Here is a 24,149-nt window from a genome sequence, read left to right as displayed (position 1 = left end):
CTTGTATCTATCTCTCGCCATTTCTCACTCTTTCATACCCTGCAGTCTCTCACCAGCAAAAAACTTCTCATGTTCGGTTTTGGTGTGCAGCCTGTCAAGCTTGCTTTTGAGTACACACACACACACACACACACACACACACACACACACACACACACACACATGCACACCAGCATATACTCCTATAACTCCAGCATGCAGCTAAGGGAATAATAGAATCAAGGATAAAGCGGAGGAGGGGGGCGAATAGAAGGATAAAGCAGACTGAGAGGGATAGAGAGCTTCATATTATTAATTTAGCTGGAGAAAGAGAAAGAGAGGGAATTTCTTTCAATCCCCCCCCACCCCCCCTACACCGCTGCTTCCATAGAGCTTTATAGTGGTGCACAATGGGGAGATTGGAGCAGGAGGGGGGGGGGGAGAAACAGAGGTAGAGATAATCCATCCTGCTGTATAAACTATAGAGTTAACTATTTCATAGCAGTGGCAGCTTTCTCTTGCTTTTATTCCTCCATCATCACGCCTCTGGATCTAATTTCCTCACATCTTTTTCCTTTACTTCATCTTTTTTTTTTCTCCTCCCTCATCCTTCGATCCCTCTCATAGCTCCTCCATCTACCTCTTTGTGGGCTCTCTCCCTAATCCTCCCCAACATTTCTTCCAGACCTATAGACGAGAATAAACCTGCCCACACCCAGCCAAGTGGTGTGTTTTCTGCGTGCGCGCACACACTCACACATACAGAAGCTCTTTGTGTCCTATATACATGCATCACATGCCAGTGTATGATTTTCGCTGTGCGGTTGAGAGTGTATGTTCGCAGTTGGCAGCCCACTTGCCCGTCGAATTTGGCAGAATATCTCCTCATCTGGCACAGGAAGAAGGGAGGGTGTCCCATAGCGAGGGATTACACTGACTTACACACACATTTATTGGCACATATTTGCACATTAAGAAATGCAAAACCCCACGCTTGCAGCCACACACGGACTTTATTCAAGGGTGGTTTTGCAGACACCAGGATATCAGTTTCTGTAAATTTATCAGCACCTATTATGAGCTGTAAAAGTTTCAAGAAGAAGCCTCGAATAGAAAACGCACTGCATGGTGCATCGCTCCTTGAGGCTTAATGCGGCGGAGAAAGAGTAAATATTTTTATCCAACGCTGAGAGAGGATTTCTTCTTTATGTTCCGATAAACCAAGCTGTCTCTGCAGGATGCGTCTGGTAGTTGTGAAGCTGCTTTCTCCAGCCTCTCCTGCCCAACAAGAAGTGAAATGCCAATGGAATGCATTTCTGTAATGGGCCTGCTGACAGTGCAGCCGCTACGAGCGCTGGGAGGAAATAGTCTCCAGAAGCCTGTTACTGTAAAGTGTTTCTTTGTCTCCGAAGAGAGATTGAGGGGAGCTGCAGGGAGCGAGAATGGAAGCGGGAGGGGGGTACGAACCTGATTGATAGGTGTGTATGACCTTTAGCACCTCTTGAGAAATCAACAAGTCATTCTCTCACCTTATATTTAGTCCCCTCTGTATCTGCTTCACACGCTCTCTTTCAGACAAACCCTGGATGGAAACCTAATTCTGTCTTTTCTTTCTCTTCTTTTCAAAAAACCTCCCAATTACAGCCACTCCATTTTCCACCTCCCTTCCTCTTTCTCTCTCTCCTTTCTTAACGAGCAATCTCGTTAATGTCAGAGCGCCTCTTTCTCATTTTTTTTTTTTTCTTTCTCATTCAGGCTTTTCGGCCCATAGAGAGAGAGAGAGAGCGAAAGAAAGAGGGAACATGAAGAAGTAGAGAAAGAGGAATCAGCTGGAAGAAGGAGTTGAGAGAGGTTGAGGGGAGGCAGGGTGTGGGCAGAGAGAAGCCAGAGCCCGATGTAATAATGGCCAGACAAGTGTGCGAGATTACCGCCCTGGTTTCAGGAGGGACATAATTATATGCTGCACAGCCTGTCAGAAAGAATGAGATGAGGGGGCTGTATTTAGTGATGCACCAGTGAGAGATTGGTGAGGCGAGGGCGACGACTAAATCTGCACCACAGCCTGGGCGGTTCCAGACCTGTGTGTGTGTGTGCGGCTTGAGTAATGTTAAGCCATTGAATGCTGTAAATTATTCAGAGGCTTCATGCATGGAAACATTATAATTCCATGTCTGAGTGTGAATTACCCTCCGTTTTACCCCCAGGCGCATATCTCACTCTAGCCCGAGGCCTCATGGGAGATTAAAGGGAGTAAATACTGTGGAAGCTGGACCAGCATATAAACCACATGGAGTGGCCAGATATCCCAGCAGGATGTGGCTCTTCTCCTGGGCTCTCAATGGAATCAGTCTCATTGTGTCTTATCACCTTCTGCTCCCATGTGTCCTTTATGCTCTAATCTAGAATAAGAGAACGATCAAATTAAAAATGGCCGTGAGGTGCTTGAAACTGGACATTAGATCCAACGTACATCCACCTTATTTGGGCTGTATAGGGGATCCCAGTCGGTGTTTTTTGGAATCTTGTCAATAATTTTTCTATAAAATCAACACAGAAACATTTTTTACACTGAATAAACCTGTCGCAACAAGACTGGGCCACACATTGCACACCACAGTTGTCATTTATCGAGCAACATGCCAAACTTTTAAATCACCGAAGCATCTAAAATGTAAGATCTTGAGTGTTTTACTCAACCTGTTCTATAACCTTGGTGAGCTGTGATCCCTACCTGCATGCAGTGTAGAGGAAGAATTTTATCGAATTCTTATTCTTCTTTTTGAATGATTCCTGATACAATAAATTTGCTCTATTTCAAGCAAAAGCCCAGCACCATCTCATCGCTTACATCTCACAAGTAATAGCCTATGAACACTAAAAGATAAATGTTAAAAAGTTCTCTTTAATTCATCACTTGTACAACATGTATAATCATTTTAAAGAATCATCTAGATATCGACATGAAGTGTTTAATTTTTGCAAATGCCTATCTGCTTCACGTATTGGTTATCAAACTTCTAGATTATTAATAATCAGTGCAGATTTTGAACCCTGCTGCAGAAATCCAGACACACAGTGGAGGTATGTAAATTAGTGCTGGAATGCTAAATAGATGCTCGACAGAACATTGCTCAGCAACACAGTTCACACTCAAGAAGTGAAGGCTGTAAATTGTAGATATTTTGGGTCTATTTGAAGTCATCTTTTTAATTCAACCTACATGCTTTTGTTCGCTGTGATCTCTTCGCGTGTGTAGTGACAAATCCAGTTTATGTCCATTCATTCGGTCTGTCGAAATACATTCTTGGGAAATGGACTGGAGCAAACTACCGAAAAGTACATGACAAGAAGCGCAAATGTGGGTTCAGCGAAGGTGTAAATTACAGCAGAAGACATCACACATGACAGATGGAGAACACACAGCCGAATGTTCCCTCAATCAGCAGCTACCGGTTTGTCTTGATATCCTCCTCTTCGCCCTGAACCATACTGTAAGATTAAAGTGGTTTTGTTTTCTTTTTTTTTTCTCACAAGTCCGTTTCCTCCGTTCAGCTGACAGAAACTAAAGTTGGATAGGTTGTAGTTCGTTCGTCGGGTGTGTGTGTGTGTGTGTGTGGGTTGGGGAGTGTTGGGTGTGAGTGGGAGGTGAAACTAGCATGCAGCATTAGTTCTGCTTGAGCTGATGTGTTAATTAGCCAGCCGGGTGCATAGATAATTAATGAGAATCATGATTAATGACTGTACAGTATGCATGGCTAAGGCAGAACGCGACTCACTGATAAGGCGGAAGGAGGAGGAGGATCACTGGCTATTCACCCTCTGCTGAGAGCCCGTCGGGTGTCTGTCTGTGTGTGTGTGTGTGTGTGTCTGTGTGTGTGTGCAACATGTTGCCTCTAAGTGTTTGCACATGTGAGTTTGTGTATCTGACCGATTTGTGTGTGTTGCCAGGCGTGGGCATTGATGCCAGTGTGAGTTAGGCCTGGCAGTCGGTAGGCCTAATAACAGACTGCAGCAGGTCAGGGGGGCATTTAACACTTCTAAACACACTGACAGAGCTGCCCACTGATGCCAGATCAGAAGGAGGACCTCACACACAGATCAGCAGTGGAATGAGGGACATCTAAATTGATCTGCTGTTGTTTTCACATTCTTGGGCTGAAGGTTTTTTCTTTTTTTTTTAAACTAGTGCACGGCAAAAAAAAAAAAAAAATCTCTCTCAAATTTTCTCTCAAAGTTCCTTAAAGTGCAGTAAGAATATTTCTGTCTCCAATGAAAATAAGCTTGATTCTAGAGCAGCTGTCCTACTTGATTAAGATATACACAAGCTCAAAAAATTCTTATGGAAGTTTTACTGCCACGGGGGGTTTTTCGGCTCCAATCTAGACATAAGATTGCAAGGGGCTTTTTTCTAGAACGTACTCAAAACTGGTCAAATACTCAATAAACTAGTTGATGGCTGATAAGAAAAAATCATTCACAGATCTGTCAACAATAAAAAAACACAATTAGTTGCATACCTACTAATATATCAGAAAATCATGCCTTGAGAAACTATCCTTATGTAGTGGAGACCTCAGATTTTCTGGGAAAATACAACTAAGCAATCTTAATCTTTGCTTTATTTTTGCAAGACCAGATGGCTAAATTAAATGAATTTAGAGTTGAACACTGCTCAGACAACATTCTTCAGATTCCTGTTGAGTTTAGATCTTAAGGATCAGCAAGGAGGCACAAGCACAGGGTTCATTGGGACATTGAGTTTGGATAATAAGATAGGACAGAAAGTATTCCCTTCGTGGCAAAGCGAGAGGATGAACAAGCAGAACGATGCCCGGCGTTGATCTGCAATTTGCTTGCTATGAATAACGACATCGGCAGTGACATCACCGCCCGTGGCAAGAGGTGGTTTGACCGCTGACCGGGCGCACAATCGGGGCGTTGACCTCCCATTGGAGCAACCTGCAACATATGATACTCTCTCGCCCAATGAGACGGGGGCGGCTTGGGAACAAGCTGGGAGGAGGGTGACATACCACTGCTCTGGCCTGTATGTGTGTGTGTGTTAATCTGCTTTGTCTGCCTGGATGCACCATCAGCACTCAAGCGTGACCCTTAACCTCCAACCTCAAATAAGGGAGGGGAAGTTGCCCCGCACCCACTCGCACCCATCCAGACTGCTATTAACAGAGAGCCGCAGCTATTTAAATCCATGGCATGCAGACGGTGTTTAAGGGTGTTTGTGTATCTGTGGGATGGAGATGGAGATGGAGGGGGGGGGGGTGTCGGAAAATAGCAAGACTAAGGAGGATGGAGATAAGAAGCGAGTGAGGAGGAACAGACATGAAGAAGAACAGTGTGTTCTGTACTTTCTTCTCTCTCCTTTCTCTGATGAGGAGACAAATAGCTATTGTCATCTAAGAGATGCTGGAAAAAGCAGCTCGCGCTCGCGCTCCCTTTGTCTTCCGGCTCTGTGTTTGAGAAGGGATGACAAAGGCCATTTTCATGCTCAGCGTCTATCTCTGTTACCTCCTTCTTCTCCTTCTCCTTCTCTTCTTTCTCCAGGCTGCCCTCCTCTCCTTTCTTTTCCTCTTTCTCTCACGCTGAGCTTGCCATCTCTTTAGTCATGCCTTAGCCTTTTCTTTCTTTTCTCCTCCCGCTATGTCACAGCGTCCTTGCCTTCAACCCCTTTTTCCTCCTTCATCTCCCCACCATCCATCCATCCCCCCCCACCCTCCATTTCCCTCGTCCTTTCACCTGCCACACTCCTCAGCTGGGGGTCGGCCTAATTATTCCTCACTCATCTTACCTCCCTCCTCACCCCCCCGACACTCACACCTGTAACTCTGCATGCATCTCGCTCTCTGCTTCTCCGCATCTCCAAATTTTTCAGCCTATTTTTCCACTCTTGCACAAACTTACGTAAGTATAGAACCCTCTGTGTTTTTTCTCTAATTCCGTGTTTGCTCTCTTTTCCTGTTCTTGTTCTGTTTTTTTTTTTCTCCCTCTCTGTAGCTGATGTTGCACCTGTTTATGCGCCGGCTGCCTCTCTTTCTCACCATCTTCCTCTCACTTTTAGCTGTCAATCAACAAGTCACTAAGGCTTCTCTTTTTTTTTTTTTTTGTTGCCAAGAACATAAACATGTACCCAATTTGAACCAGTCGCACGCAATCCAATTTCTCTCTTTGAAGCAAGCAGAGTGTTGCAATCCAGAGATTTGGGTGGCTGTAGAGGGAGATGTTCGTGGAAAAGCAGATAGGAGGAAAAACTACTTCTCTCCTCCACCTCACTCTTTCCCTTTTTCATTGTCAGCCAGCGGTCTCTCTGGAGTTCCCCCGAAACAAAGGGAGGAATAAAACAGTATTTTTAGCCCCTTTCATTTTTCATTACCATAATGATTTGGGCTTTGTAGAATCGTTTCATTTATATTTGACTCTGCGAGAGTGTGTGTGTTTGTGTGTTCAACAGGGTGTTTCTTTTGCTGCACTGCCGCTCTCCCCACTCGGGAGCCCAGAGGTTGAAAAAGAGAGCACGCACACATGCATGCACACACCCTGCAAATCAGTCATACTCATCCCCAGCCGTGCCTCCTGTCTATTTATTCCTCGATTCATCCGATTCTTTATTTATTTTACACGCTGCTTCCTAATGCAAATAGGTTTGTCTGCTCCCTGCCGAACTGTGGGAGCAGCATGGGACCCGGAGTGTGTGTTTCTTCCCAGTGTGTGTGTGTGCGTGCGAGTAAGTGAATCCGTGTGCACGTGGGAGGATGGGTGAGAGTTTATATGTGTGTTTGTGTGTGTGTCTGTGGGACCCAGTGAGTAATAGAGCCAAAGTCCTTATCTGTCACCAGAGAGCTGCCTGGCTCTCTCTCAGCTGTCAATCATCCAGCCCTAGAGACAAACACTCTGCTTCAAACACTATGAGAGGCAGAGAGAGAGAGAGAGAGAGAGAGAGAGAGAGAGGGAGGATGAGGGATGGATGAGGTAGAAAGAGAGCACGAGGGAGGTGGGGGAGCGAAGGAGCAAAGAAGAGAAGGAGGGATAAGGAGAAGATAGGAAGAAAGAGGAGGAGGAGGCAGGTGTGGAGGGACAGCAGAGAAGTGAAGGACAAAAGGATAGAAGTTGTGATAAAAGTAAGGGAAGATGGAGGGAGGAGGGAGGAGAGGAGGTGATATTTCCACCCCTCTGTTGTTTTTTTTTTTTTTTTTTTTGGTCAGGCCCCGCAGGTAAACGGGGAATGGAACTTTAAAACACTTCACCTGCATGAATTAGACAGGCCCCTTGAAAATACCCGGTGCGACTTTTGAAAAAGCCACTCTTTAGAAAATAAAGAGCGAGAGAAGTGGCGAGGTACGCACACGGACGTGCTCAAGCACACGCCCACACACAGCCGCGCACACTCATACCGACACACACACACATTCTGCCGAAGCTATCAGCGCTGAAATATTGGCATGACACTCTTCAATATCCTGACGGGAGTGAATAGGATTTTTGATGACCCGGAGGCTTTCTCTTTCAGCGTGTTTGTGTGCGGGCACATGTGTGTGTGTATGTTATTGCACTTATGTGCAATTGAGGCTACCATCAGCGAGCCCTAGACCCCGTCTGTCCTACTTTTGTGGACGCATGGCTCCCTCCCCCGAGCCGAGTCTCCGCTCTTGCAGTGGGCTAACTGTTGATTTTACCGCGGGGCTCCACAACCCCTGGGTCGAGCCAGGACTGCCGCTGCAGCGCTTTCCCCTAAGCCCTTAAATCTTCCCTCAGCCGAGAACGGGAGGAGGCGTTTGGGTGGGTGAGGAGGGTAGGAGAGCCAAGGAGGAGGGCAAAAAAAAAATAAAAAAATAAAAGAGAGAGAGAGAGAGAGAGGGAGCAGCAGAAGGGTTTGAGCCCCAAATCGCTTCAAGATGCGTTCCACTGGAGTCGGAGTAGCTGAGAATCTGGGAGTCGGGTAGCGCTGCTCGGAGCCTGTAGGGAAACCGAATGGAAGCCAGGTTCCCATTTCCAATGGTGGATTAAGCACTGCTGCAGATACACAAGGCCCCTGTTGGGATACACACAGTAAACACACACATATCCTCAGACTACCCCTTCAGGATATTATAATTCCCCTTACCTAAACATATATTATTTTCCTCCTAAACTTTAAAACTGAGATGGAAAAATGACAAGTTGAGATTTTACAAGGAGTGACTCGACTATTTGTTGGACAGAGAGTCCAAGAAGTCCTCGCTCGAAATCCTCAAACTAAATTAAATCAGTTCAAAGCACCTGATCCGACCAAAGTGTTTTGAGTGAATTCAGATCCTTCTGTGTGTGAGTCCTCTGTGCCACTGTTGTCCAAAAACCCATCAGTGAGTCACGCTGCTGCCTGCCGTGGGAGACGTGTTCCATCATCACAATAAATCTGATAATGGACGTACTTTGACTCACATCCACGATCCTGCTGCCATAAACACTCACTAGTTCACCATACGTATTAATCCACGGCTGAAAATAGTCCCAAGCAAATGTAATCCTGTTTGTTAAAAACCAAAGTGATGTTTTAGAGGACAACATTTTCAAGTAAAACCAGTATTTAAAAAGTTACGTTTAACAAAGTAAATATATGCATTGTTGGTTTTGGTGTTTTCTTTGGCTATTCTAACGATGATAAAAGCTATAAAATAACACCAACCTTATCCTCTTAAAGTCTAAAGTGGATAGATGTCCACATGCAAATAAACATGGAATAATTACTTTTGCTTGCTTAGTTAAAAAAAGAAAAAGATACGTCCCAGGAGCCCTGCATACTTGGTGGCCCCCAGGGGCCCCCTATGGATTACACTTCACTCCTGACACTATGGCCTGACTGAGCTTAAGTCGAGTCGCCTTTAGCTAAAGTTTCAGACTCCCTGCACCCTGTGGCCTCTCTGGAGCAAAGTTGAACCTCTGCACACACACAACCGGCCCTCACGGGTCACAGATGGGGGAGAGGGGACCCTCGGGAGGACGCCTACATGCATGATCGCATGTGGATGCACTCAAACACGCACACACACATATATGGGGAGAATGTAGGTGACCCACACTGGGGCAGGTCAGCGTCTCACCTCACTCCTTCACTCCCAGCAGGATGAATAGTGGATGATTCTCTTTCTCTGTGTGAAGCAAAGAGAATGAGAGCCACTGCATGCGTTATAACCTTCATTCCTCCAGAGCCCTGGGTGACCTAATTAAATTAGTGAGGTGGTTGGAGTGAATGAGTTTAGGCTCAAAGACTCCTCTCACACCAGGAGTAAACACCAGCTGCCACTGTCCGTGTATGTGTGCGTGTATATGTCATCATAAGCTATATACTTAAACGCGCTAAAGACCTCGCTGGGAGTTATAGGGGGTTTGTAGCATGTGTGTGTTTGTGCGTTTGCGTCTCCAGGGTCTCCTTTAGCCTCTGTTGAGGGGTACGACATGCGTGGGTGTATCCATTTGTGGACTGTGGGGGCTCTCTCAATCTCTTCCTCTATGTCGCACACACACACACATCGAGCTGTCAGGGCCTGCAGTACTCCATCAGCACACACCTCCAGTAGACCACCTTAATGGGACCAATCCAGACTGCTGCAAATCATCTAGAGTACATGCTGAAAACAGGGAGAGATGGAGGAAGGAGGGTTGGGGGAGGGCAGGTGAGAGGAAAAGAGATATAGGAGCAGGAAGAAATGGTGGTTTGAGGTGGTTTAAAGAGTGGAGACAGAAACAGAAGGGGAAAAAAAGAAGGTGGGGTGGTGGTGGTAGTGTATCTGTAAGGGAGGAAGTCAAAAGTATGATTTCAGCTTCGTGTGATCGCCCAGAGGGATGATTAAGTTTCTTTGTGGAACAATTCGAAAAAAGGCTTTGGATTAAAAATATTGTCTCTGTGGCTTTATGGTTGTGAGGCTGAGGGAAACATAAAATACTGTTAACCAACACTGTTAAAAAATAGTATTCAAGGATGGAAAGCATGCTTTTCCTCCAGCTTCAACAGGTTCCATTGAGATTACGCAGATGTGCATATATGTAAAAAAATATCATGAGGTACTAAAAAAAAACAAAAAGAATCATTTACATTATAATATAGTAAATATCAATGGAATTGAATGCCTCAGCACAAGTTAACATTGTTTTCAGTCAAATTTCCTTGGTTGTTTCTTCCATTTTTGTACTACTAGTGCACCTTTGATAGAACAAAAATCTGAAAAAAAAGCTGTACATACGCCAGGTGACATATGGTTGGCTGGAGAGATGAGAAAGCTGGTAATGAAGAAAGGTATATAGAGGTGGAGAAATGAGAAATAGAGCAAGGGGGAGGCACAAGAGAGTGAATGTAGAGCTAGAACTCACTTCTAGCGAATGTTCGGTGGAGTCAAAAGAAGCCGCGGAACAAAAGTTCTGAGCTGGAGATGCTCAGAAAAAAGAAAACAGGAACAAGGATGCAAATGAGAAAAAGATAAGGAAGAAGAGAGAGGGTGATGTTTGCTTGAGAAAAGTTTCTGTTGACCTGAATATGGCTGCGTTGTTCAGCTTTGTTCAAAGAAGTCTTCCTCCGTAGTTGGTTAGTTAGTTCTAGTTTCCCTTCATGGTTGCGAGCTACAAGTTTCAGCTTAATGCGATACGCTCATCTGATGCATTGTATTGTATGGAATGCATTGAACGCAGCAGGAGCGTAGCAAGGGAGATGAAGGGTGTGTGATTGAATGTGTGTTTACGGCAGAGACAAACACAGTGTGCGTCTCTCAGTGTGTGTGTGTGTGTGTGTGTGTGTCTACGTGCTCTTTGCAAATGCCAAGGCATCCAGCGTGCCTCCATCCAGCGTCTCAGTGGTTATCCAGGGTGTGATATGTACTGGATGTGACACCGACGCTGCAGCATTCTGGACCGCCTCTGGACAAGAGGGTGTGTGTGTGTGTGTGTGTGTGTGATGACAAGGACGCAGTTACCTTCAAAGTCCCATGATGCCAGCTAACTATTCAAACAAGGCCCTGCATCCCTACCTGCCGACGACCACCTCCCATCGCTCTCTCGCTTCCTTCTAAGCCTCATCAGTTTTGCTTTACCTTTCTCTTCGCCACCTCTTTTCCTCTCATCCCTCACCCTCCCTCCCCCCCCGCCTCTCGCCATATGGAAACTATTACAGCCGTTGTCGTTTCTCACCACCAACATTCCTGAGGGCTTTCCAGCGCTCACTGACTTTACATCAACCTTGTGCTCCTTTTCTTGTTCACACTGCTCTTCATAGCTGGCTTATCTCTCATTCTTTTTCTCAGTTTAACCCTTTAGTGTCCAGTTCCCCCCCACACTTTTATGTCTTTTATATCCGCACACTTTTGGCCACTAGGATGCAACATAATAAACTTATTAGATGTAGTCTTCAACATTTTAATGAACAGCTGCCAATTTAAACATTCATGTTTGTGTCCACCTGATCATTACAAAGTCAACAGATAGTCTCCTTTTTGCTCTGTTTTGGTGTCCACCTACTCCTCAGGGAAATACATGGCGCTTTACCTCCAAGATGCTCCATTGTAACTGCATTTCCACCACATGAGCTTTATCCAGTAACCTTTGGAGGAACCCAGTGTGTTTTTACCGCAATGACCAGTGTCTAAATTAAGTTAGTGAGATATTATTTTTCCCCTCAAAAAGTTGGAGTAGTTCTGACAGTTTAGGGACTTTGGGACAGGGTTTGCAGCACTTAATGCTTCTGACTGGTCAAGTACATGCAGCATTTCACTGTCAGTCCCTGCAATTGCTATCATTTTTTGCTTACTTTAGGAATTGCATTCGATTGTTTTTAATTTGCTTTGATCCTCCATTTTCCTACATTGGCTCAAAAAAGTAAATCACGATCAGCAGCAGCATGATTTCAATCCCTTGCGTGCTCACCTGTTGCCTTGTCGTAGTTATGTAGTCTTCTGCCACCTACTGGACCCGAATCGAGCAGTTTGTTGTAAAGTCGTGCACAAAAACAACGCAAATTTGCAGACACTTCGCAGGTTATCGACGTAGTTGGAAATACAACAACCTACCAGTGTGAGAGAACCTTTAAGTTTGTTTCATTAAGATGCATTTCTTCTTCTTTTTGTCTTTTAAGAGCAGCTTTTTCTCGTGGCTGAAAATGACAGCATACATAGAATATCTTCAAATGGTGCAAAGTTGATGTGTTTTTTTCATGGCTGCACCTTCCTTGTGTTTTTTGTTTTGTCACATTTTCCCAAATATAGTTTGACATATTTGGTATCTTTGGAATCTTCAGGATCTCCACTAGAATTTTAAAATAGGATTCTGTGGGTTTGAGCAAACTTTAGCTACCCAGCATTTGCACTGAGTGACTGACTGACTCACCAGTGGGACAGCGGAGTTGAAGAAGCTTGTTTTGCGATACAGAAGAAACTTTGTGTTTGCGTCCACCTTCTTTTTTTCTCTCTCTCTTTCTTACCAAACAGATGATAATATGATAAAACAAAAGTTCTCGGATGGAAAACCCAGCTTGTAACTTTCAGTCTGCCTTTTCCACTCTTCGCTGAACTCACATCCATTCCACCATTTCATCCATAATAGAAATGTTCAGAGGTATCTGGGCCATGCCTTTTAGAGAGAGACTCAAACTCTCATCAATTTACATTATAGCTCTCTCTTCCCCCTCCCTGTCCTATCCTAACCCCTCTCTGTCTCCCTCTATCTCGTACAAATGTATCTCTATCTCTCTCCAGCTCTATACACACAGTCAAAGACCACTTTCTGCAGCTCTTCTCCAGGGTATATGGTTCTTTAATGAAGACAGTAATAATGATTATGGATATTTAAAAACCGTCTGTCTGCCCTGTGCACTGATGGAAGCAGAAGCTGCTGTGTCTGCATGCGAAAAGCCCTGTCAGATGATGCAGAATTTCAAATAACTTAATCATAAGCAGTGGTTATTACTTCCTAAAACAGATTAAGATGACGAATAATGTGTCAAAGGTGCAGGGATTAGATAATTTCTTTACTTGTGAAGCTAAAGTGGGAAACAAAGGAGTTTTTTACTTCATTTTATTACTCTTAGGTTGACGTAAAAAGGCACGAACATTGTGTTAATTGAGTAAGATGTAAGAAGATGACCTCACACATTGATGCGGGTGCAGATGATAATAGCGTTTTTTTTTTTTGATCCAAGGCCTCAAGTTCAACCCGCAAAATGGGTTTTGAGCAGCTTGTACATGCAGTGAAAGAGCCCCTTTCAGTTACAGAGCTGATCAAACATGAGGTCAAGATGAAAGAGCACAACACGAGTAAAAAAATCTAAAAGCTCCTGAATCTTTTATTGTAAACCTATCTGATGGAGCAGCAGGCAAAAGATGTAGGTAAGACGTGCGAGCGCAACAGGTCAGTTTGATTGAACCGCCGTTCCTACAAACACTGTGTCAAAAGCACATTAGGTGAATTCATGTTTTATATACTCCCGGCCATATGTTTTACATTATATGTTGTTGGTGTTTCTGGGCTGATTGCTACAGCAGAAGAGTGGAAAGTGATAGCCGCCGCAGTCCTCTCTCTGTGTGGGTGCAAAAAAAATCACCATCGTAGCAAGTGATTTAATCCAGCACCGAGGCTTGAAATAATATTTTCCTTCGAGTAGGTAAAACAGTCTGTCACTGGAGTGAGATAATTTTACATTTCCAGATCTTTTGAATCATTTTATTCATACCTGAGAAGTGTTTTTTTTCTTTAACACTTATTTAATAGGAAATTGCAATGGAGGAAAAATTAATTGCTAAAAGTTTCCCTTGTTTGATCAGAAGCGAGGTTTAAAGACGTGAGCTCGAATGACATGTTCAAAATGGACGTTTTCCGCTCTGTGTGTGTGTGTTTGCTCATTGTGGCATTCTTTGGAAAGCACCTCTCCAGTAAATGAGACCCAGCGGATTTACTTTAGACAGCTACTAGATGGCCTGCAGGTGTTGCGGCTCAGTGGGTGTTGTGTGCGTGCACGCTTGTCCTACGGAGCGTGCATTCGTCCCCGTAGCCGATCGGTTTTGCTGCTCTTTAGTGTGCGTGCTCCCCTGCCGTGCGTCTGACAGTGTGTGTACATTAAAGGAGGAAGGGAGGGGTTGTGCACTCGGGGCTCCCTGTGTGTGTGATTACGCTGTGTATACCATGAGATTAGTGCAGACAGCTTTATGCGCAGGGCCCGCCATAAATCTCCCCCCACCGCCACAGAACCGAACACCGCCGTCGTTTATTATTCTCTAATAGATCGGTCCTTTGCTGTCTCTCCAGTCGCTCCGGGTTGCGGTTAACTCAAGGACAAACCCCCCTCTGAGGATGGAGAAGGTCAAAGTTTAGCAGAGGTTCGAGTAAAATCCACCGCGCTGATTTCATTTTCTTTTGTGCTCTCTGGCAACTTCAATGTCGTTTTTTTTTCTCGTCTTCAGTTTTTTTGCACTAGCCTTGATATATTTTTTTTTTAACAGTTGCAATCTGTCCACGTTCTTGCTTTCTCTTTGTCCTTATGTGTTTGTTTTCATGCTTTATCACTTTGAATCCCACCTCTCTCTCTCTCTGTCTCTCTCTTTTTTGGGATTTTCCTCTCATGGACTCGTCTGCCCTTCCCCACACCCCGCATTCGTATTCTCATGTTCACGTAGACGTACGTTTTTGCACACACCCGAACCCTTGTCCTCCCTCCTCCTCCTCCACCACCACCGCCGGCTGCACCTGTGTGCCCGGCTTTGGTCTGGACATGGCTCGGGTTGCCGCTGTGGAATCTGGGAAATGTTCAAGCTGTCCGATGTGCCGCCCAGAGCAGGTACAGCGGCAGACAACATGCAGATGGACAAGAGCGGGGAGAAAAGCTCACACATGAAAGCAATGGGCTGAACATACTGCTGCACGGCTAGCTATGTGATCTCAAATGTCAGAGATGCAGAATTCTATTGCAAAAGTTTCGAAGTTAGCTCTGGCGTTGGAAGAGTGGAGGATGGTGGAGGGTGGGGTGGGGAGGACGGGAAGCAGGAGGTGTAAGAGGTCGGGGGGGGAGGTCAGGGAGACTGACACTTGAGTCTTCTCGGCTCAGCTCGGGGGTCGCGGCGGGGCGACGCTTGGGTTGAGAAAATGATGTTTCTGCCCTCATAAAAGAGCTTCAGAGAAGAAAAGATTGGAAAGCTCGCCCCTCGCTTCCCCCCCCTCCGTCTCTCCTCGTCCCCCCCTCGGTGTCACCTCTGGCCCCCTCCAACCTCCCACGCCATGTTTCAAAGTGTGGCCACATGAATGGCGCTATTGTTAACGGCTGAGAAAAAGGGAAGGAGAGAGAGGGAGAGAGGGAGAGTGGACAGCGAAAAGAGATGAGAGAGGATTAGAAAAGAAAAAAAAAAAGACCTACAGACACTCAGAGATGGAGAAGAGCGTCTCTCGGAGCGCAATGTGGCCAAAAAGAAAAAGGGAAAATGCTACGTTGCTTAGGGGCTTTGACTGAATGGGATGATTTATTTAGATGTGGTCACAGATGAACTCTATAAAGTTGTTTATAAGTTCACCTCACTTCACTTTTTTTCCCCCTCTCGTCTGGGCTTCTCCGCTGGAAGTTTTACAACATTATGGCAGCTGTGAGATTCACAAGGCTCGCAAACTAGCCCGCACCTTCTGACCGGACTTTAAGGGGAAATTTAATACGTCCAGTTCCAAATAAAACACAGTGTAAGTGATTGTATATGACTGCGCTGGATGTTTGAATGCAACCCAGGTTTGTTGACAGTTAAGGCCTCACACAAAGGAGAGGGAAAGTGGGGAATTCTGAGATAAATCCGCACTATTTTTTCTTTTTTTCTACCGCATGATTAGATTGCGACAAGGTCTCGGCAACGGCGTCATGTTTACAGTGCACACAGACACTATCATTCACGGACACACACGAGGTTAACCTGGGTTAACTCAGCAAATCTGACACTCTGAACATGGAGCCGATCAGAAAATTGAGTTCTGTCTCAGGAATGTGTTCATTCTCTCTTTTCTTTTTCACTTCTATTTCCCCCCATTCTTCCATTGTTGTATTTCAAGATCTTTTTCACTCTCTGTGGGGTGTTTTTCCTTTTGTCTATGTGCTTCCCTTCTGCTTGTTCACCACCTTTCTTTGTTGTTGCTACACACCTTGCCCAACATGTTACATTTTTTCTCCACACCCCTTCCTCTCTCCCTCACTTCACTGATTTCTCCCTCTTTCTTTCTTTCTGCCATTCTTTTTTTTTTCTTTTTTCCAAGCACTGCACCTGCCCAGTGGCATTTTACCTCTTACACCATCCAAGCTGTGTCTGTGTGTGTGTGTGTGTGTGTGTGTGTGTGTGTGTGCTGCCATTCTGCATTGCAGCTCAGCTCTGACTCAGGGTACCATCAGATACCACTCACAGAATGCGTCATGCAGGAAGCAAAAGGTGCTTGTTTTTTTTAAAAAGTGTGTGTGTGTGTGTGTGTGTGTGTGTGTGTGAGCGGGTTTCAGTCTTCATGTTTAGGGAAAACTAAACCTGTGTATTTGGATGTGGGTGGATGTGCTCGGGCAAATCTTTTGTGTTTAGCAGAAGGGCATTTGTATGGGCCTGTATGTGTGTGTGTGTAATAGATTTTTTTTTTAGTTTAGGCTTTGCTGAAGAAGCCTCAGGAACTACCACCATGTTTACAGTTGGTGCTCTATAAATGGTGCGAGTGCATGTGCTCGCCAGTCTGAAGCAGACAGGAGGGTGAAATATGTGTGTGTGTGTGTGTGTGTGTGTGTGTGTTGAGTGAAGCTGAGTGCCTGCCTCTCCAGTATAAGTATTGCCTGATAACCCTGAGTGACCTGGGTAATGAGAAGTGGAACAGTGGCTTCCCAGCAGGCCTCTGGGCCCGCCTCAGCTAAAGCTCCTCTGCCGTTCAGTTTGCATTCTCAAGTTCCCCTCCAGTGTGCGCCGGCAGCCAAACACGCCAACAGATAAAAGCTCACATCTCAATTTATAGCAGGTGTAAGGCTGTTTGCTCACAGTGCTAAGAGGTAGATGTAGCCTGCTAGCCTGCATGGTGGATGAGGATGGTGTCAACAAAGGAGACACAAAAAAGAACCGTCTTCTCCAACTAAAGCTGTTATAATAATTTACTGTATTGTTGTCTGGTTACACAGTGGTTACTTTGAGAATACAGCACTGAAACTGAAACTCGCAAAAGTTTTTTTTTTACTTACTTTTGGTGGTTTTGGACTCTTAAAGAAAAAAAACCCCAAAAACCTTCACATAATGGGAGTTGTTTTCTAGACAACATAAAACATGGCTAAAACCAGATGGCATGGAAGAATATTTATAACTTTCCTGATTTAAAACAATGTTCCACATAGGTGGTGAAACTATGCTCGTTCTATTTCCTTTTTATAATATTTTTAGCAGTTCACTAACGTTTTTTTTTCCCGCCTAGCTACTTCTACTGTTTGTTGAAAACACAACCTATACCGCTAGTTACTGAAAACAAGACTCATTAGCATTTTCTTTTAGAGTTTTGTTTTGTTACATTTACAAAAGTTCCATATAAATTAACTTCGTAGTTAAATAGAAACATGTTAGTATGCTAAAACAATTTGATATTGGCATTGTTAGCACACCAATTTTAACATTTAAGTCGAAGCACCACTGAGGAAGCCTCAGAGGGCTGTTAGCATTAGCTGCTAACTTGTAGTTTTGCCAAGTTTTGTTTGGTAAATGGTCTGTAGAGCCCAACGTATCTCTTTTACATGGCGACCAGATGATATGATACTCGCAAGATTTATTCAGGTTGCTTACTTCTACGACTTGCCTACATGCCTTCTATAAGGACAGCAAGAAAGACTTGTTTTTTGTCTAAAAAGCTCTTGCAGAGTTAATTTGCTCTTAATTGATTCTACATTTTACTTGTTAGCACTACTTAGCTTTTAAAAGCAGGCGTAGTCTGAGAAAATAACAAGTTACCAAGGTTGTCTAAGCATGCAGAGATGGAGGTTCTAACAAAGACACTATTAAGTTGCATTATGAGTAAGTATAGGATCGTATTTTTTTTGAGTTTAACCCACACTAGGCATTGAAAGTGACAGCTTGTAACTCCTTTCCTTTAACCTTCTGAAAACCCAAGCAGTTTCTGGGTGTTTTTTGGCACATTTCTCCTCACCGTGGGCTCATTTTGCACATCTATTGAAGCAGCACAACCATGGCGAGAAATCGAGAGAACCCAAAAATGTCATTGTAAAGCCAAAAATCATTAAAGAAAAAAAAAAAAAGTGTTGAATTCCTATCAAATGCTGAAAAAAACCTGGAATCCGAGTGTGCAATATTTTTCCATGTGTCCACGGGTGTTACTAATACTGGAATGAAACAGTGGGTCTACATACTTGAGATATTTTACTTACTACATTTTTGATTTGTTTCCATGCTTTTCATCTATAATCTGTATAAATTCATGCTGTGGTTCAGCCGAATGTTTCCTGAATGTTTGCCATGTGACTGTTTGCTTGCAGCTGAGTCATTAAGAACTTTATAGTGTTGCTGAGGAGCTGCATCATTTCTTTATAGAAGAAAATATTTTTTTTTTAAAAAACTCAATTTTGAGTGTAGATTTCCCAAAACAGAACTGCACACCACACAAGGTTAGTTCAGTGATTGTCAGAAAGTTGAAAATCTCAGTTTCTAGCTCTGATTCAAGGTGAAATTAGTCATTTATTATTTTATTTATTTTTAAAGTTAAGATGCCTTCAAAACATGTTGGTGGATTTTCAGGTTAAGAGGGTTAAATCTGTCTTCAAGTGCTTCAGAATTAATTGTCACAAAGAAAGAAAAAAAACCTTGAGAACCGCTGATTTGGACGATGCGTCGCTGAGAGATAAACAACATTTTTTCCCTAATTTAACAAATGAAACTGTCACTTGTTGCTTATGTGACAGCAGCAGGATTTATTTAGTCTTTTTTTGACAGTGCGGTTATGTAACGTCGCTCATTGTCTTTGTGTGCTTTGTGATCCTGTATTGTTTACTTTTAATACTCAAACGGTTGTCTGACAGCAGAACAGAGAGAATAATTAAGCAGGTTTTAGTGCGGTGACTCCCATGTGTTCATGAGGATTTGTTGGAAACAGAAACAGCTTCTGAGTCAGAGGTAACAGAAAATGGGCTCCTTAACATTACAGGCATTTGCTTCCTCCCACATCCACATCAAAGTGTCACTTAAGATTCTGTGAGAATGCTAACAGAGAAAAAAAAAATCCAGCAAATCTCCTTTTTCCATTCGAACTTGCTATAAACACTTTCCCCTCTTCCTGTCAGTTGTGACATTTATTTTAACCTGAGATATAGTCGCAGCGGGCGCGCGTACACGACTTTTCCCCGCTGTTAGCCAAGCAGGCTAGCATGGTGCGTTAAAGTCATCGTAGGCCTCAGGAGCTAAGTTGATAACTCACATTATTTGGCCTTATCAGCGAGAGATGGCCCTGGTGCTGTGAGGGGGATGGCAGAGTCTGAGTCATTTGTTGAGTTTATGTCTCTCTGACTGCTGTGTTTCATGTTCGGAGCTCTGGAACGGCCTTTGGAAGCTGTGAGCCCACCAGCTCTCACACTGCAGCATCACTTTTCATGTAGGCAGAATTGATTTCAATTTTCACGTAAAAAATGTTTCCTCAAAACTTGCTCAGGAAAACCATTTAACAGCATTAAGGCCCCGCGACATCAAAGCCGTTCACCAGAAGCTATACGAATATCATAATAATGATAATAAGCGTACTTGTGTGGAATTTAGTCCGCCTATTGGATTAGAGTCACTGCGGGCTGCAGGTTTTCCATAGATGACAGGTGTCAAATTGTCAGTTAGGCTATAAACAAACAAACAGCACATCCTTCATACCAACGACAGGCCGACATCAAGGCAGCTAATTAGCAAACTAATTAACTGTACATACCTGAGATTTGGCACTGGCAGCTTTGTTCTGCTGATCTGCCGCGATAGTTGTCTGCCTGCTTCTTCCTCCACGGACATGCCTCAGTTCTCACTTCCAAATATAAGAGCTAGAAAAAAAAAAAGAAAATGAGCTCAGAGGGAAAATGTGCATCGCAAAGAAAAAAAGTAAATGCTTTTCTGTTGTTTCGTCTCTCATGCATACATTCGCAGATGTGAGAGTCCTGTTTGTGTTCTTCTGTTTGCAGTGAATTAATTCTGTGTGGCTGGAACACAATATTAGTCAGTAGGATCAGACTGTCTTTATGAAATACAGAGTTTAACATTTAAATATATGTATAAAGTTAACCTTTGGCCCGTTCTTAAGTGTTATGACACATCAACAGGATTCGCCGTTTGTCAGAATTGCTCAAAACAATACTTTTCCTATTTGATAAAGGTATGAGAAGATTAACTTTGCATTTGACCAGAGACAACAGATGGAAATTAAGCTCTTGGGCTAACTCATGATTCATTTTCACTTCTGTTTTCTGCTGATAAATGAACACTGTCCCTGTCAAAAGAAAACATGAATAAATGAAGTGATCTAGGTCACAATGAGTCATCTTTAAAATAGAAAAAAAACTATTTCACTTCTGCTCCTCCTGTTTTATAACGCAGAAAGGTCTCTAAACGCCAGGTCATTTCTGTGGGGGAGTTTATGAGCGAAAAGTACACAAATTAATTCTTTTCCAACAACTAAATCCTTTTTTTTTTTTTTTGACTTTGCTGGTAGTTATTTTCCCTACGTGGATCATCAACTGGCGGTTTATATTTTCCTACGTTTTTCTCCACCACCTCATAGGGTCAACAGGGGATTGCGTGAGCTGGTGTGGTAAAAATTTATTTGTGCAGTTGACTGCACAGCAGTTCCTCTGTAAATGCACCTGTTCCCTGTGAAGGAGAAAGAAGTAGGAGAAATGAGAGAGAGCTAAAGGATCCATCTGTTGCTCATTCAGCAGTGTGGACAGGTGGCTCTGAACTGGTTTATAGAGACTTTAATTAATGATTCTCTGCCTTTTTCTCTCCCCTGACTCCTTTCTTTCCTTCTTTCTGTTTTCTTGCTCCGTCTTTCCTACCTCAAGGTTCAGGGACGACAAGGGCTACGTCCTGTACCCTCAGATCGGGGACCGGCTGGACCTCATCTGCCCTCCGCTGGACACCGCCAGGTCCACGCCAGAGTACGAGTTCTACAAGCTCTACCTCGTGTCGTCGCGGGAGCAGGCGGACCGCTGCGAGGTGATGGGGCCCCCCAACATCGTGCTCACCTGTGACGAGCCCACCCGCGAGCGCCGCTTCACCATCAAGTTCCAGGAGTTCTCGCCCAACCTCTGGGGCCACGAGTTCAAGAGCATGCACGACTACTACATCATCGGTGAGTTGGGGAACCGGACCAAACTGCAGATTAGGGAATGAAGAGATTTTGTGTGTGTGTGTGTGTGTGTGTTGAGCCTTATTGCAGTGTGTGGGTAGTGATGGGGGGGTTGTTATGATTGCATGGCTGATTTCTGATTGTGCTTGAGTGTGTTTGTTTATTTCAGTGATGATGGTGCTGATTGGGCGGGTGTGTTTAGAGTAATTAGGTTGGAGAATTGTGTGTGATCCGGGGCCACAGGCGGATACACTACAGGACGTACACTGCGAAAGTGACCAGATGTAGGTTTCACGACATCTTAGGGGTATTTTTACCAAAACAAAATCTTGCAGCAGCTGCAGATTTATCTGACAAAGTTTCATTCATTTCACCTCTGTGGAATTCAACGCACTTCAGGTGACATCTCTGTTCTTTTCATTTCTTGCAGCGTCCCTGGATTTGCCACTTGTGTGGGATTTCGTGTTTACTGAAGTATGGTTACAATTGTGCCTCAGTGTCGTTTCTAAGAGTGCGTCTGTCATTGCCGTGTCTTTGTCCTGCTCGGCTGCTGTGCTGGCCTCAAGCCTGTTTATTGTTACTGCCAGCCTTGCCGAGACCGCAAAAATGGGGAAGCACACTTTGTTTTGGTTTATTTAGAAGGTTTGTTTGGAGCTAGGCTGTGCGAAGACCCGATGAGGTCATCGAGGCGAGCCGGGCCAAGCGTTTGTATCGGACGGAACAATCTGCAAGCAAAGGTCGCGACAACCGAAACCTATGGGTTGTTTTTAAATACAGTGCAAGAGCCAAGAGCATTCGGCAAACACAATTGGAGCAACGCACGCTACACACAGAGAACACGCTCACGTGCATGTATGTACACACTTCCACACGCCCACAAGTTTCCAATACAAACACAATCACTGTAAAAAAAACACCTCAGGAGTGAGAGAGTGAGCAGCAGAGACAAAAAGAGAGAGAGAGAGACCCTGTTTGATTCCCATAGCTCTCCTCCCACGCACCTGCGAGCTCTATTCACTCAGGTGTGCAAATGCTCTTTTCATTTCTTCTCGTCTGCTGGTGGAAAAAAAAAAAACCCCAACAACCTAAAAACGATAGAGCGAGTAGAGCCAGGAGGAGGAGGAGGAGGAAGCTGGGACAGAGATGGAGAGACAGAGGGAGAGTCGGAAAGAGACAAAGAGAATATAAGATCTCTCGAAGTCTGTGAAGTCCCTCGTGCCTCTTTGTGCTCTATATTTGTTTGTCGGTTTCAGGTGCGCTCGGTTTTCGCTATCAGTCCTTATGCCCGTCGTGTTTTTGAGGAGAGGTGAGGCCCTGGGCATGTTTCTCCTGCACCCTGCATCAGTATCAGCATACAAGTATTTTCGCGCAGATTAGATACGAGGAGGTGAGATAGCATGCGGTGGTGCAGCAAGCCACCGTGTCCTGTATGGATGTGTGTGTGTGTGTGTGTGTGTGTGTGTGTGTGTGTGTGTGTGCACCCGGGGATCCAATGATCCAGGAATTTGGGCCCGATAAGAAGGAAGGAAAATTAATGCAATGTGATACCGGCTGATACCTGATTCAATGACTGATAGATGTTTAGCAGCACAGCCTGAGCAGCCATCAAATATGGCTGCAAGAAACCTGCACTTACAGGATACATTAAACAGAGTCTCAGATGGTTAAATTTAACTACTGTCTTGATTTAAAATCCTTCGGTGCGCCGTTATATACTGTATCTTTTAGAGCCCTGCAGGCACCCACTACTGTACAAAAGCTCACAAAACATTTCACTTAATGTGGGTGCAGCCCCTTTTACACAGTCCACATCTTACAGCTGTTTTCTCTCCAGATGTTTTAGCGATTTTGTCCATATTCAGATTTCACTCTGGAAAGCATGATTTAACCTTAGTTTCTGCTTAGACGTCCAGAAATACAACACAACACAACAGGTTTGTATCTTGATGTATCACTTAGAGATCACATTAGTCTTATAATCACAACGAGTCCGACACAGAAATGTTTTGACTGTCGGCAGCTACTTGACAACATACCAGTTCCGCACCATCACAAGTGAGCTGTTGTTTTAAGGGCGAGTTCGACTTTGTTTTCTTTCTTTCTTGAGCAAACCGCAGGATGTTCAAAGTGCCCAGTGTTCAAATATCAGCCTGATTCAAAAGATAGCAATAACGTCTCGAACACACCTAGTCTACCGTCTATCGTGCACAAAATATCAACAAACAAGTTTTCTTTTGAAGTTTGTGTTAAACCTAAATTTTCAAGTCATGAAACAAAATTAGGGCTGAAAGATTTGCAAAAAAAAAATAAAAAATCACATTCCGGTGTTTTGCAATCGCAGTGTGAGTCCTGGTCTTAGTGGGAATGGTGGTTTTACATTTCTGTACACCTAAAAACAATATATATTAAAATGATAATATGATTTTTGCTGCGGTCCGAACCAAACAAGCATGTTCTCGTACGTCTGGAGGATATGGTTTGTAGGCTGAAGCGCCACAATGTTTCATTTACAAGACGGTATTTTGACACATTTTATCTTTATCAAAAAAATTCTGCTCCCACGATTTGGATATTGCACTTGGCCATAGCGCAATTTCAATAATATTTGGATTTATTGTTCGGCCCTAACCACAATCCCATAAGTGTAAAGCCCGTCGTTTCCCACACGCTTTATGTTACTCACCTCTCTTCTTTCCTCCCACCTGACAACCAGGTGTCCAGAGACAGAGACACTTTTATCTCCGCACACAGACCAGACTGATCGATTGACAGCTCCAGCCTAATCAATGACGGCTGCAACGCAAGGTCACACAGGCGCTCTCCAATCACACAGGTTT

At 44.1% G+C, this 24,149-nt stretch overlaps 1 protein-coding gene across 1 annotated transcript in view; it reads left to right on the top strand.

The window, feature by feature from the left end:
• The window catches only part of efnb3b (ephrin-B3b), a 79,375-nt gene that overhangs the window by 16,989 nt on the left and 38,237 nt on the right, over positions 1–24,149 (top strand). The window contains exon 2 of the mRNA XM_008286209.1: positions 21,026–21,315. Coding sequence (XP_008284431.1) covers positions 21,026–21,315 — 290 coding nt within the window. The remainder of the gene's footprint in view (positions 1–21,025; positions 21,316–24,149) is intronic.

This window comes from Stegastes partitus, unplaced genomic scaffold (genome assembly GCF_000690725.1).
Source record: "Stegastes partitus isolate 25-593 unplaced genomic scaffold, Stegastes_partitus-1.0.2 Scaffold442, whole genome shotgun sequence".
NCBI lineage: Eukaryota > Metazoa > Chordata > Actinopteri > Pomacentridae > Stegastes > Stegastes partitus.
The sequence above is the reverse complement of the archived record's forward strand: the minus strand, read 5'-3'. Positions and strand labels throughout refer to the sequence as shown.